Source organism: Heterodontus francisci, chromosome 35 (assembly GCF_036365525.1).
Source record: "Heterodontus francisci isolate sHetFra1 chromosome 35, sHetFra1.hap1, whole genome shotgun sequence".
In the NCBI taxonomy this organism is placed as follows: Eukaryota; Metazoa; Chordata; class Chondrichthyes; order Heterodontiformes; family Heterodontidae; genus Heterodontus; species Heterodontus francisci.
Genome location: NC_090405.1, coordinates 20,376,466 through 20,389,521, shown reverse-complemented (window position 1 = coordinate 20,389,521; position 13,056 = coordinate 20,376,466). Strand labels below are relative to the sequence as shown.

The following is a 13,056-nucleotide window of genomic DNA, read 5'->3' as shown; positions in this document are numbered from 1 at the left end:
AGATGTCAAAAATCACTGTGATTTTTTTGGTCTTTTCAGTGCACTCCTCTTTCTTTAGTTGCCTCTTACCTTAATGTATTGAAGAAACATCTTTGGGTCCATTTTCATTTTACTTGTCAATATTCTTCCATGTTCTCCCTTCACCGCTGCTCCCAAATCCCTCCAGTTCAGTCAAAACGCAACTTGGTAGATTTGGGATTTGAACACACGCCTCCAGAAAACACTACGACCTGAACACAGCCCTTCAGACCACTCGGCCATCCTGACTGTTTCAAGCTTATGACAAAAGCTGAGAAATTATCCATTCTTTGTGAAAGTATTTGTGAGATTGTGGAAATGTCTGGAAGAGGAAAGACCGGCAGGAAAGCTCGGTCCAAGGCCAAGTCTCGCTCCTCCCGGGCTGGACTGCAGTTCCCGGTGGGCCGTGTTCACAGGCTCCTGAGAAAGGGCAACTATGCTGAGCGTGTGGGTGCTGGAGCCCCGGTCTATCTTGCTGCTGTGCTCGAGTACCTGACCGCTGAAATCCTCGAGCTGGCTGGTAACGCGGCCCGGGACAACAAGAAGACCCGCATCATCCCCAGACACCTGCAGCTGGCCATCCGCAACAACGAGGAGCTCATCAAGCTGCTGGGAGACGTGACCATCGCTCAGGGCGGGGTGCTGCCTAATATCCAGGCCGTGCTGCTGCCCAAGAAAACCAGCGCTCAGAGCTCCCAGAAAAAGTAAAGCGGCCAAAATGACATCTAATAAACCAAAGGCTCTTTTCAGAGCCACCCACAGTCTCTGTGAAAGGGCTGGTTACTGTCAGGAGGGAGTCAGAGATGGAGTTATTGTAACAGTGGATTGACCTGTTGCACATCTGTCCAGCTGTGTTTTCATTTCGCTCTGTTTTTCTGCTCACACATCTCCCCCTCGAGTTAATTGCAGAACTGAACTACAGGGTGTAGAATCAACAATTCCCAGGAGCGGGGGGTGAGATTGTGCTGAGCAGCAATGAGCCTCCAGTAATGCTGCTGTCTAAATTCCAGATCAGCTCTCAGTCCAACAGGCCTTTCGTATTTTAAATATCACAACAGAGCTGAGCGGGGGTGAGCGCAGCCTCAGCTGCACCGAGTCTCAGGGGCTCTCAGGACCCCAATCAGAGCCACCAGGCCTGGGGGGCGTGCAGCAAGGACCCGGGGGAGGGAGGGTGCACCATTAAAGTGATGGTGCAACACCTCCCCCATCCTCGCCGCCACTTCCCGGTTTCTTCTCCCGTTTATCTCAACATTAAGAAGACGCTTTTGCTCTGGACTACACTGGTTATAAAGTAAGACCCAACTTTGTCTCTGAAAGTGATGAATAGCAGCAACAACAGCAGAATCCAACCCCTGCAGTTACATGTGAACTTGCTGATGTTGCAGCAGATTGAATGACTGAGTGAATCCCTTCCCACACACATGGCAGGGGAACGGCCTCTCCCCAGAGTGAATGTGTTGGTGTTTCAGCAGATCATTACTGCTTTTCAAGCTCTTCTCACAGTCAGGACATTGAAAAGGTCTCTGATCAGTGTGAACAAGTTGATGTTCAGTGAGGTTGGATGACTGAGTGAACCCCTTCCCACACACGGAGCAGGTAAATGATCTCTCCCCAGTGTGAACTCACTGGTGTTTCAGCAGGTTGACTCTGGCTGGGTTCAGTACTACACTCACTGGTTCCTCTCTCTCTCTTCCCCTGAAGGTGCTGATTCTGACTGTATGTATGTGCTCTCTCCCCCTCCGACCCTCCCTGTCCAATGTAGTATCTCCCAGTTTTGGTGATGTGCTCTCCCTGACCTGTCTCCATTTCTCCTTCTTATACAGACTTGCCCTGACTGTCACTATTTCATAGAATCATACAGCACAGAAGGAGGCCAATCGGTCTTTTGTGCCTGTGCTGAATCTGTGAAAAAAATGATGCAATTAGTCCAACCCCCTGCCTATTTCCCCATAGTCCTGGAGAAATTCACTTTGAAATATTTGTCCAATTCCTTTATGAAAGTTATAATTGAATCTGTTTCCACCACCCTGTCAGACAATTCATTCCAAATCCGAATCAGTTACTGGGTAAAAAGATCTCTCCTCACCTCCCCTTGACATTTTTGGCCAACAATCCCAGCTTCACCACCCTGTCCAGAGAACTGAAACCCCTCATCTCTGGTATCATTCTCGTAAATCTCCTCCAAACTGTCTCAAAAGCTTTGATGTCCTTTCTGAAACCTGGTGCCCAGAACTGGACACATTACTGTAGCTGAGATCGAGCCAGCGACGCCCACATCCCACGAACGGATAAAAAAACGCTCCCTGCTAAATCCCCAATTCTTATCCATTTACAGACGCTCCTTGCCCAGTCCCCAAATCTTATTCATTTAGAGACGCTCCCTGCCCAATCCCCAATTCCTATCCATTTACAGACGCTCTCTGACCAGTTGACCTTGCTGGCGGGCAGTTTCGGGAAGCCTCACAGGGAAAAGCTTCACCACCACACGCAGGGACACAAACGGGATTGTTCCATCCTATTGTGGCCTTGACGCCCTGCTCCAGCTGTGTGCACCCGCTACGGGCGCGGTCTCCCTGCACTTTGTGAATATTCCGCTCCAGCTGCAGATGGAGCTCAGCCACTACCGTGCCTGCTCCTTATCAGAGACAAGGCAAATTCTGGAGCGCAGAGCATTCTGGGTACCACAACTGTCATTAATGCCAATCTCTGACATGATAATCAGGTTTTATTTCCTACATTTCATTTCCTGGTATGTTAGTGCGTGTTTTCTTTTGTACCTGTCAGTGCCTGGGAGGAGAGAGTCAGCTTCACTTTGTAGCCGTGAATTTCTGGTGTGAGAATGTGGGTTTTTACTCTGTATGTTTCAGTTTTCGGTTTGTGACTGTTTCTGCTATTGCTATGTGAGTTAACTTTGTGGAAAGAGATGCAGTGGTTTTTGTCGATCTTCATCCCAAGCAGCTCGGTAACACAGGAGTCTGTGCTCTAAGGGCTATTCCCAGGGACGCACACCGAGACAAACATCAACTGCTGCTGGAGGACTATCAATTCGGTGAAAGACGCCCTTTGGTCTGCCCGAAACTTGCTGGTCTTCCAGCGAAAAGAGTTGTCCACCACCGAATGTTGCAGACTGGCACATTCCAAGGTCCAGGACTACGTGCTGAGGGACGCACTAAAGCTTGGGGCAGCCGCAGCAAAGGCTCAATGGGGAAAGACCACAGTGTAAGGTTCCCCCACCAAGCTGGACTGAGGGGCTGGATCCATGGGAAATCCCTCGAACTGTATCGGAGAAATTTTGTGTGCTGTAAATGTAAAAATGTATATGGCATGACAATGAAATGGAAGGGTTGTGAGGCAACTCATGATTGTACAGAAGGTAACTGATCACCTTTGCACTGTTTGTATTTTTTGACTTGATGCTGTTTTAAACTGTTCGGGAATGTAATTTTTACAGATTTTTATGAATAAAGTATATTTTGGAAATAAAAAAAAAATGTGAGTTTCACCACATATCTTTCAACAACTTGTATGTGAACATCAGCTTTTGTCCAGATCTATCAGTTTCTGATATAGAGTCATAGAGTTATACAGCACAGAAACAGGCCCTTCAGCCCATTGAGTCTGTGCTGGCCATCAAGCACCGAACTATTCTAATCCCATTTTCCAGTATTTGGCCCGTAGCCTTGTATGCTATAGCATTTCAAGTGCTCATGTAAATACTTCTTAAATGTTGTGAGGGTTCCGGCCTCTACCACCTCTTCAGGGAGTGCGTTCCAGATTCCAACCACCCTCTGGGTAAAATTTATTTCCTCAAATCCCATCTAAACCTCCTGCCCCTTACCTTAAATCTATGCCACCTGGTTATTGACCCCTCCGCTAAGGTAAAATGTTTCTTCCTATCTAACCCATCAATGCCCCTCATAATTTTGTAAACCTCAATCTTATCTCCCCTCAGCCTTCTCTGCTCAAAGGAAAACAACGCTAGCCTTTTCAGTCTCTCTTCATGGCTGAAATGCTCCAGCCCAGGCAACATCCTGGTGACTCTCTTCTGTACCCTCTCCAGTGCAATCACATCCTTCCTATAGTGTGGTGCCCAGAACAGTACACAGTACTCCTGCTGTGGCCTAACTAGCATTTTATACAGCTCCGTCATAACCTCCCTGCTCTTATATTCTCTGCCTCGGACGATCTATATTGGCCTGTAATCTAAGGCTTTCCTCCTCACTATTTACGACACCACCAATTTTCGTGTCATGTGTGAGAAAGGGTTTGATTCTATCTCTATCAGTATCCGTTACATGCATGTGTTTTTAATCTGCACCTCCTCTGTTTTATTCTCTGTACTTGTCAGCCTCTTGTAGGTGAGTCTGTGTTTTGCTCTTTATCTCTCAGTCTTCGAAGTATGAGCCTGGGTTTGTACCTAATTTTCTTTGTACCTTGCAGGATGGATATTGAAGAGAGGTTTTTACACATTAACTGCCAAATCCTGATAAGTGATTTTTGGGTTTCACACAGTATCTGTCAGTTTCTTGTCTAGGACTGTTGGTTTTACTATGTCCCTGGCATTTGCTGGTTTGTTAGTGTGGGGTTTACACTTTACCTGTCAGTTTCTCATATGTGAGTGTTGGTTTCACTTTGTATAGAATCATAGATCACAGAATACTTACAGCACAAAAGGAGGGATTCAGCTCAGCGTGCTTGTGCTGCCTCTCTGCACAAGCAACTCAGCTCATGCCACATCCTCATGTATTCCATGAAAACCTGAATTTTTTTTCCCTTCAGATAATTATCATATATCCTTTTGAAAGCTATGGTTGAATCTTCCTCCGTCACACTCTCAGGCAGTACATATCAGATCTTAACCATTTGCTGCATAAAAAAGGTTTTTCCTCATGTTGCCTTTGGTTCTTTTCCCATTCACCTTAAATCGGTGTCCTCTGCTTACTCAGCCATGAGTAATATTTCCCATTGCTTTCTCAGCACTGATGGATTGTGAGGTGGGAGACAGCCAGAAGTCCCACTGAGCTGCACTGACCCCCAGCTGAAAAACAAATGAGATAAAGTTCAATCTTTCACAGCGAGATGCTGCAGAGAGTTAAGAGTCCCGAATGAAAGAGAGCGTTTCTCATACTGTTGTTGAATTTCATTTCAAACACTCCTTGTACTCTCTGCTAATGAAGCCTAAAAAATGGAAAAACTAAATGGCGCTCAAACTCACAACCCTGAGATTAAAAGTCCCATGATCGACAGACTGAACTGAATATGTCACTTCTACTGTACCTCTGTTTGGATGGATGCAACTGTATGCTCCAATGCAAGGGCAGCTTTCAAATCCTCCCATGGGTCCACACGTCAGACTAAGTTCCATGTTGTGAACTCAAGCAAAGGAAATCTGCTCACTTCCAAAACTATCAGCAAATTGAAGCTGATTACGATCAACATCATCAGAGGTCAGAACTACCTGGTGAAAGAAGACTCCCTGAAGAAGGATCCACAATTATTCAAAGGCATCGACAAAGTGAAAAACAAGAAAATCGATGAGTCAATCCAAGCTCAACAGAAACACTGAAGAATTCCATTCCAGACCAGAACACAATTAGAGGCATTTTTTGTATTCAAAGCTGGGCATTAGTATTTAAAAGTTGATATATAATTTTGAATATATTTGAATTTCTTTATTCATTTGGCACTGCTGAACATGAAGCAGTCTTAAATCATTTAATTTTTTTTTGTAAAATCTGACTTACCAGATTAAAATATTAGATCAAGGGAGAAATTTCAAAGATTACTGGACCAGTAATCCAGAGGCCTGGACTCAAGATCCAGTGACAGCCAGGACGTCAAGGCGGGAAACACTCCGCACTAGTCTGCAGTGAGCGATTCCATCGAAGGTAGAGCACAATCTCTTTAATATAAGAATGTATATTTTATAATAATTAATCACTCAAGACCTTCCTGGTCTCTGCATCTCAGCTGCTCTCTGGATAAACTTGCAGAAAGTATTTCAACCTGTAAAGCAGGAGTCTAGGGAATGTATAATGATATTTTCTAGCCTTCGGGCAATATTTTAATCAATACAGTGTGGGACAACCTGTCTGGGCACAACTCCATGAGTTTCTCTTTCACTAGTGACCTAACAATCACTAACTTCTATGGTAACAATCTTCAGCTCATCACCTCCGGTACGTAGCTCTAATCTTAATGTACATTTAAACAACCTTTCAAGTCCAGTTACAGTTTTTGTTGCCTTACCTGCACAAGCTTAAAAAGTGAAAAACGGAAGCAAGTTTAACTGAACATTCTGGTGGTCAGTTCGGGCACGGGAAAAAAATGAAAGGACTCGGACCAGGTCGGATGTGGTGCTGTCAGGCTTGGGTCGGGTTTCATTTGCTGACCCGAGCAGGCCTTTAGTTACTGTTGCAACCTTATATTCCCACTTGACAATCTGTATATTTTGTTCATTTCAATTTTGTCGACAAGCTCTTTGAATCCAGTTCCCCGGTCCTCAAGCAGGCTCAGTTTGGAAATCGATTCCGCTTTCTGGAAGGCTGAAAGCAATCGATGACCTTAAACTAAAAATGGCAACAGAGAAGGGCTCGTCTGGGATTTGAACCCAGGACCTCTCACATATTAATCACTTATATACCCAAAGCAAGAATCATACCCCTGGACCAACGAGCCACCGTTGGAATGGCTTTTATTCGCTCCTGTGGAATTTCACTGGCACCCACAGCCGATCATGCATTTTTTTAAGATCAAAACAATATCCTACAAAGCTGAAATAAAAACAGAAAGTGCTGGAAATACTCAGCACCTCTGACAGCATCTGTGGAGAGAGAAACAGAGTTAACATTTCAGGGTTTTCACCTTTTGTTTGAGCCATCTTTTCAGACTGCTTCTGTCCATCCAATCTCACTTTTTACTCTATCCACATTCTAAGGGTGGTGCAGTGGTGAGCACTGTAGCTTCACAACTTCAATGACCCCGATTCAGTTCTGTATACTGCCTGTGTGGAGTTTGCAAGTTGTTTATGTGGGCTTCCACAAGGTACTCTGGTTTCCTCCCACAACGAAAGACTTGTGGGTTGATAGATAAATTGACTGTTGTAAATTGGCCCCAGGGTAGGTGATAGGAGAAATGTGGGGATGTGGTAGGGAATTCTGGGTTAACATAGGATTAGTATAAATGGGTGGTTGATGGTCAGTGCAGACTCAGTGGGCCAAAGGGCCTATATCAGTGCTGTATATCTCGATAACCATTCTCTAAGCAAATGCATTTTTCATGAATTCCTCATTTCTTTTATTAACGACAATTTTATATTTCCGGCCCTTGCTTCATACGATACCACAAGTGGAATCATGTTTCCATCAACCCGATCAAACCCCTTCACTATTTCCTCATATTGCAATGTTTCTTTAACCCTGACAGACTGTGGAGTTTCTGCTGCTTGATTGCAGTTCTTGCTTCCCGCCAGTAGATGTCACCTCACTCCAATATAGTGAAGTTTACAAATGTGAGAGAGACACAACAGGAAATAATTGTTCACATTATAGTGAATGTGTGGGATTTAGAAATACTAGGAGTGGAGACGAGTTATTATTGAATTTGTCAAACCAAACATATGTTATAATGTTGTGTTAAATCTGTCACTCTGTTGTCTTGATTCTGAGAGTGACATAGACTCATCGAGTCATTGGGTCATTTGTGGTATAGAAGGAGGCCATTCGCCCCATCGAGTACAGGCCAGCTCTCCATGGAGCGATCCAGTCAGTCCCACTTGTCTGCTCGATCCCCCCAGCCCTGTAAATTTATTTCCTTCAAATGCCCATCGAAATTCCTTTTGTAACCAACGATTGTCTCCACTTCCTCCGCCCTCGGGGGCAGCGAGTTACAGATCATTACCAATCACTGTGTAAAAAGGTTCTTCTGCACATTCCCCCTGCGTCTCTTGTCCAAAACCTTCAATCTGAATCCCCTAGTCCTTGTACCAATAGTTAATGGGAACAATTTTTCCTTGCCAACTTATCTAGAATTAGAATTAGAATTAGAATATTACAGCGCAGTACAGGCCCTTCGGCCCTCGATGTTGCGCCGATCATCTGACCTACACTATTCCATTTACATCCATATGTCTATCCAATGACCACTTAAATGCCCTTAAAGTTGGCGAGTCTACTACTGTTGCAGGCAGGGCGTTCCACGCCCCTACTACTCTCTGCGTAAAGAAACTACCTCTGACATCTGTCCTATATCTTTCACCCCTCAACTTAAAGCTATGTCCCCTCGTGTTTGCCATCCTCATCCGAGGAAAAAGACTCTCACTATCCACCCTATCTAACCCTCTGATTATCTTGTATGTCTCTATTAAGTCACCTCTCCTCCTCCTTCTTTCTAACGAAAACAACCCCAAGTCCCTCAGCCTTTCCTCGTAAGACCTTCCTTCCATACCAGGCAACATCCTAGTAAACCTCCTCTGCACCCTTTCCAAAGCTTCGACATCCTTCCTATAATGCGGTGACCAGAATTGCACGCAATACTCCAGGTGCGGCCTCACCAGAGTTTTGTACAGCTGCATCATGACCCCGTGGCTCCGAAACTCGATCCCCCTACTAATAAAGGCTAACACACCATATGCCTTCTTAACAGCCCTATTAACCTGGGTAGCAACTTTCAGGGATTTATGTACCTGGATACCAAGATCTCTCTGCTCATCTACACTACCAAGAATCTTCCCATTAGCCCAGTACTCTGCATTGCTGTTACTCCTTCCAAAGTGAATCACCTCACACTTCTCCGCATTAAACTCCATTTGCCATCTCTCAGCCCAGCTCTGCAGCCTATCTATGTCCCTCTGTACCCCACAACACCCTTCGACACTATCCACAACTCCACCGACCTTCGTGGCATCCGCAAATTTACTAACCCACCCTTCTACACCCTCATCCAGGTCGTTTATAAAAATGACAAACAGCAGTGGCCCCAAAACAGAACCTTGCGGTACACCACTAGTAACTAAACTCCAGGATGAACATTTGTCATCAACCACCACCCTCTGTCTTCTTTCAGCTAGCCAATTTCTGATCCAAAGCTCTAAATCACCTTCAACCCCATACTTCCGTATTTTCTGCAATAGCCTACCGTGGGGAACCTTATCAAACGCCTTACTGAAATCCATATACACCACATCCACGGCTTTACCCTCATCCACCTGTTTGGTCACCTTCTCGAAAAACTCAATAAGGTTTGTGAGGCACGACCTACCTTTCACAAAACCGTGCTGACTATCGCAAATGAACTTATTCTTTTCCAGATGATTATAAATCCTGTCTCTTATAACCTTTTCCAACATTTTACCCACAACCGAAGTAAGGCTCACAGGTCTATAATTACCAGGGCTGTCTCTACTCCCCTTCTTGAACAAGGGGACAACATTTGCTATCCTCCAGTCCTCCGGCACTACTCCTGTCGACAATGACGACTTAAAGATCAACAACAACGGCTCTGCAATCTCCTCCCTGGCTTCCCAGAGAATCCTAGGATAAATCCCATCTGGCCCAGGGGACTTATCTATTTTCACTCTTTCCAAAATTGCTAACACCTCCTCCTTGTGAATCTCAATCCCATCTAGCCTAGTAGGCTGTATCTCAGTAATCTCCTCGGCAACATTTTCTTTTTCTACTGTAAATACTGACGAAAAATATTCATTTAACGCTTCCCCTATCTCCTCTGATTCCGCACGCAACTTCCCACTACTATCCTTGATTGGCCCTGTTCTAACTCTTATCATTCGTTTATTCCTGATATACCTATAGAAAGCCTTAGGGTTTTCTTTGATCCTATCCGCCAATGACTTCTCGTGTCCTCTCCTTGCTCTTCTTAGCCCTCCATTTAGATCCTTCCTGGCTAGCTTGTAACTCTCAAGCGCCCTAACTGAGCCTTCACGTCTCATCCTAACATAAGCCGCCCTCTTCCTCTTGACAAGCGCTTCAACTTCTTGAGTTGAAGTCTAAAACTGTCATAGCCTTCGACACCTCTATCAATTCTCCCCTCAATCTCCTTTGATACAGGCAGAAAAAAACCCTGTTTTTCTAACCTAACCTTGAAACTAAAACCCTCCATCCCTGGAACTATTCTGGTAAATTTCCACTGCATCCTCTCAAGAATCTGCACATCCTTTCTAAAGTGTGGTGAGCAGATCTGGATGCAACACTCCAATTGGGGCCTAACTAGAGTTCAGCACGACAACCCTGCTTTTGTACTCAATGTCTCTATTTATAAAGCCCAAGATCCCACATGCTTTGCGAACCACTCTCGCAATATGTCTTGCCAACTTCAAAGAATGATGGACATGTACTCCAGGTCCCTCTATTCCAGCACACTCTTCAGAACTGTAGCATTGAGTATATATTGCCTCTCCCTATTCCTTCTGCTAAAATGCATCACCTCACACTTGTCACTATTAAATTCCATCTGCCACCTGTCTGCCCATCCTACTAGCCGATAACTATCCTGTTTCAGGCAGTTCATATCATCCTCACTGTTTGCCACTCCTCCAAGTTTGGTGTCATCGGCATATTTTGAGATTCAACTCGATATTCCAAGATCCAAGTCATTAATCTGTAGCAAAAAAAAGCAATGGTTCTAGCACTGACCCTTGGGGAACACCACTGTCGACTATCCTCCGGTCTGACCAAGAACCATTTCATGTGACTCGCTGTTTTCTGTCCTTAAACCAATTTACTATCCAAATGGACACTGACCCTCCTAATCCATGAACCTCAATTTTGTTAACCACCCTTTTATGTGGTACTTTATGAAATGCTTTTGTAAAATCCATATAAACAACATCCACTGCATTCCCTTCATCAACTTTCTCAGATAGTTTATCAAAAAATGCAGTTAGATTCATCAAGCATGAACTTCCATTTATAAATCCATGCCCACTCTCCTTAATTAACTCAAACCTCTTCAAATGACTTGATTTTTTCCCTGACCTGTTGCTCTTGTGCTGATAGCAAGCTCACCATAGAGCATGTATTTGGCAATGTGACTGTCATTCATTTGGCCCAGTCAACAGAGCCGCCTCTGACTCAAGAGGGCAAACATGCTGTGGATCCCTGCACGCTGGTGTACTTCCTCATTCGGCACTCTGTCCTGCCAGGAGATGCCCAGTATCCATCTGAGGCAGTGGAGGTGGAAGCTGTTCAGCTGCTTTTCTTGGCTTGTATAAGTTGTTGATGATTCTCTACTATAAAGGAGGGTGCTGAGAACACAAGCCTGGTACACGTGGAGCTTTGTATTTTCGGTCAGTTTGCTGTCGGTTCACACCCGTCTTCTCAACTTTGACATGACAGCTGCAGCATTGACAATTCTGGTGCTGATTTCAGTATCAAGGGACAGATTGCTGGTGATTGTTGATCCAAGGTATGTGAAGCTGTTGATGGAAGGTGGAGTCTCTACGTCCAAGTCTCTACGTCCAAGTGGAGTCTTGCCAAGTTGAACAGCTTGTCGTCAGCTCTGATATACAGGTGAACACCCCCATCTGAGTCATTGAAAGTGTACAATAGCAGCATGGAGAAGAATACACCAATTATAAAGGATGTGATAAATAGACAGTTAGAAAATAATGATATGATTGGGCAGAGTCGACATAGATTTATGAAAAGGAAAACAGGCTTGAAAAAACCCGTTGAGTTTTTTGAGGATGTTACCTGTAGAACAGATAAAGGAGAACCAGTGGATGCTTTGGTAATGTCCCACACAGGAGGTGAGTAAACAAAATTAGAGCACATAGGATTGGAGATAATATACTGGTATGGATTGAGAATTGGTTAACAGACCGAAAACAGAGAGCAGGAATAACAGGTCCTCCTCAGGATGGCAGGCTGTTACTATTGGGGTACTGCAAGGATCAGTGTTGGAGCCACAGCTGTTAACATCCGAAATAAATGATTTGGATGTAGGGATTAAATGTAATATTTCCAAGTTTGCAGATGACACAAAGCTAGGTGAAGTGTGAGTTGTGAGAAGGATGCAGAGAGGCTTCCAGGGAACCTGGAGAGGCTAAGTGAATGGGAAAGAACATGGCAGATGGAATATAATGTGAATAAGTGTGAAGTTATTCACTTTGGTAGAATAAACAGAAAGACAGAGTATTTCTTAAATGGTGAGAGGTTGGGAAGTGTTGATGTCCAAAGGGACCTGGGTGTCCTTGTTCCTGAGACACTAAAAGCTCTTGTGCAGGTGCAGCAATCAATTTGGAAGGCAAATAGTATGTTGGCCTTCACACGAGGGGTCATGAGTACAGGAGTAAAGATGTCTTGTTGCAATTGTATAGAGCCTTGGTGAAACCGCGCTGGAGTATTGTGTATAGATTGGTCTCCTCATCTAAGGAAGGATATACTTGCCATAGAGGGAGTGAAACAGAGGGTCACCAGACTAATCCCTGGGATGGTGGGACTGAAACTGGGCCTGTATTCCTTAAAGTTTCGAAGAATGAGAGGTGATCTCATTGAAACTGATAAAATTCTTATCGGGCGTGACAGTGTGGATGTAGATAGGATGTTTGCCCTGGTTGGTGAGTCTAAAATCAGGGGACCAAGTCTCAGAATAAGGAGTAGGGCATTTAAAACTGAGATAGGGTTGAATTTCTACACTCAGACGGTGGTGAATCATTGGAATTCTCTACCCCAGAGAGCTGTGGCAGTTCAATCATTGAGCATGTTCAAGACAGAAATTGTTAGAAATCTTGATACTCATGACATCAAGGGATATGGGGATAGCACGGGAAAGGGGCGTTGAGGTAGATGATCAGCCATGATCGAATTGAATGGCAGAACAGGCTCGACAGGCTGAATGGCCTACTCCTATGTTCCTCTGCTCCGAAGAGGGTTGGCGCCAGTGCGCAGCCCTGCTTTACCCCACTGCTGATCTTGAAAGTGTCTGATGTTGCTCCATTGTAACTGATGGAACTGTGCATGTTCTCGTGGAAAGAAGAAATGATGCCCAAGTGTTCAGGAGGGCAGCCGAGTTTCCATCGCA

At 44.7% G+C, this 13,056-nt stretch overlaps 1 protein-coding gene across 1 annotated transcript; it reads left to right on the top strand.

Annotated features, from left to right (window-relative positions):
- Positions 1 to 336: 336 nt before the first annotated feature.
- LOC137350401 (histone H2A-like) lies at positions 337 to 12,977 on the top strand. Its single transcript, XM_068015063.1, has 2 exons — positions 337 to 702; positions 12,903 to 12,977. The coding sequence occupies exons 1-2, from the start codon at positions 337 to 339 to the stop codon at positions 12,975 to 12,977; spliced, it is 441 nt and encodes a 146-aa protein (XP_067871164.1).
- The last annotated feature ends 79 nt before the right edge of the window (positions 12,978 to 13,056 follow it).

Bases quoted from the DNA above. Each gene is read 5' to 3' on its own strand.
- LOC137350401 (XM_068015063.1), top strand. From the start codon at position 337: ATGTCTGGAAGAGGAAAGACCGGCAGGAAAGCTCGGTCCAAGGCCAAG. The intron at 703-12,902 runs GCTCAGAGCTCC...TCTGCTCCGAAG, and splicing joins TGCTGCCCAAGAAAACCAGC to AGGGTTGGCGCCAGTGCGCA.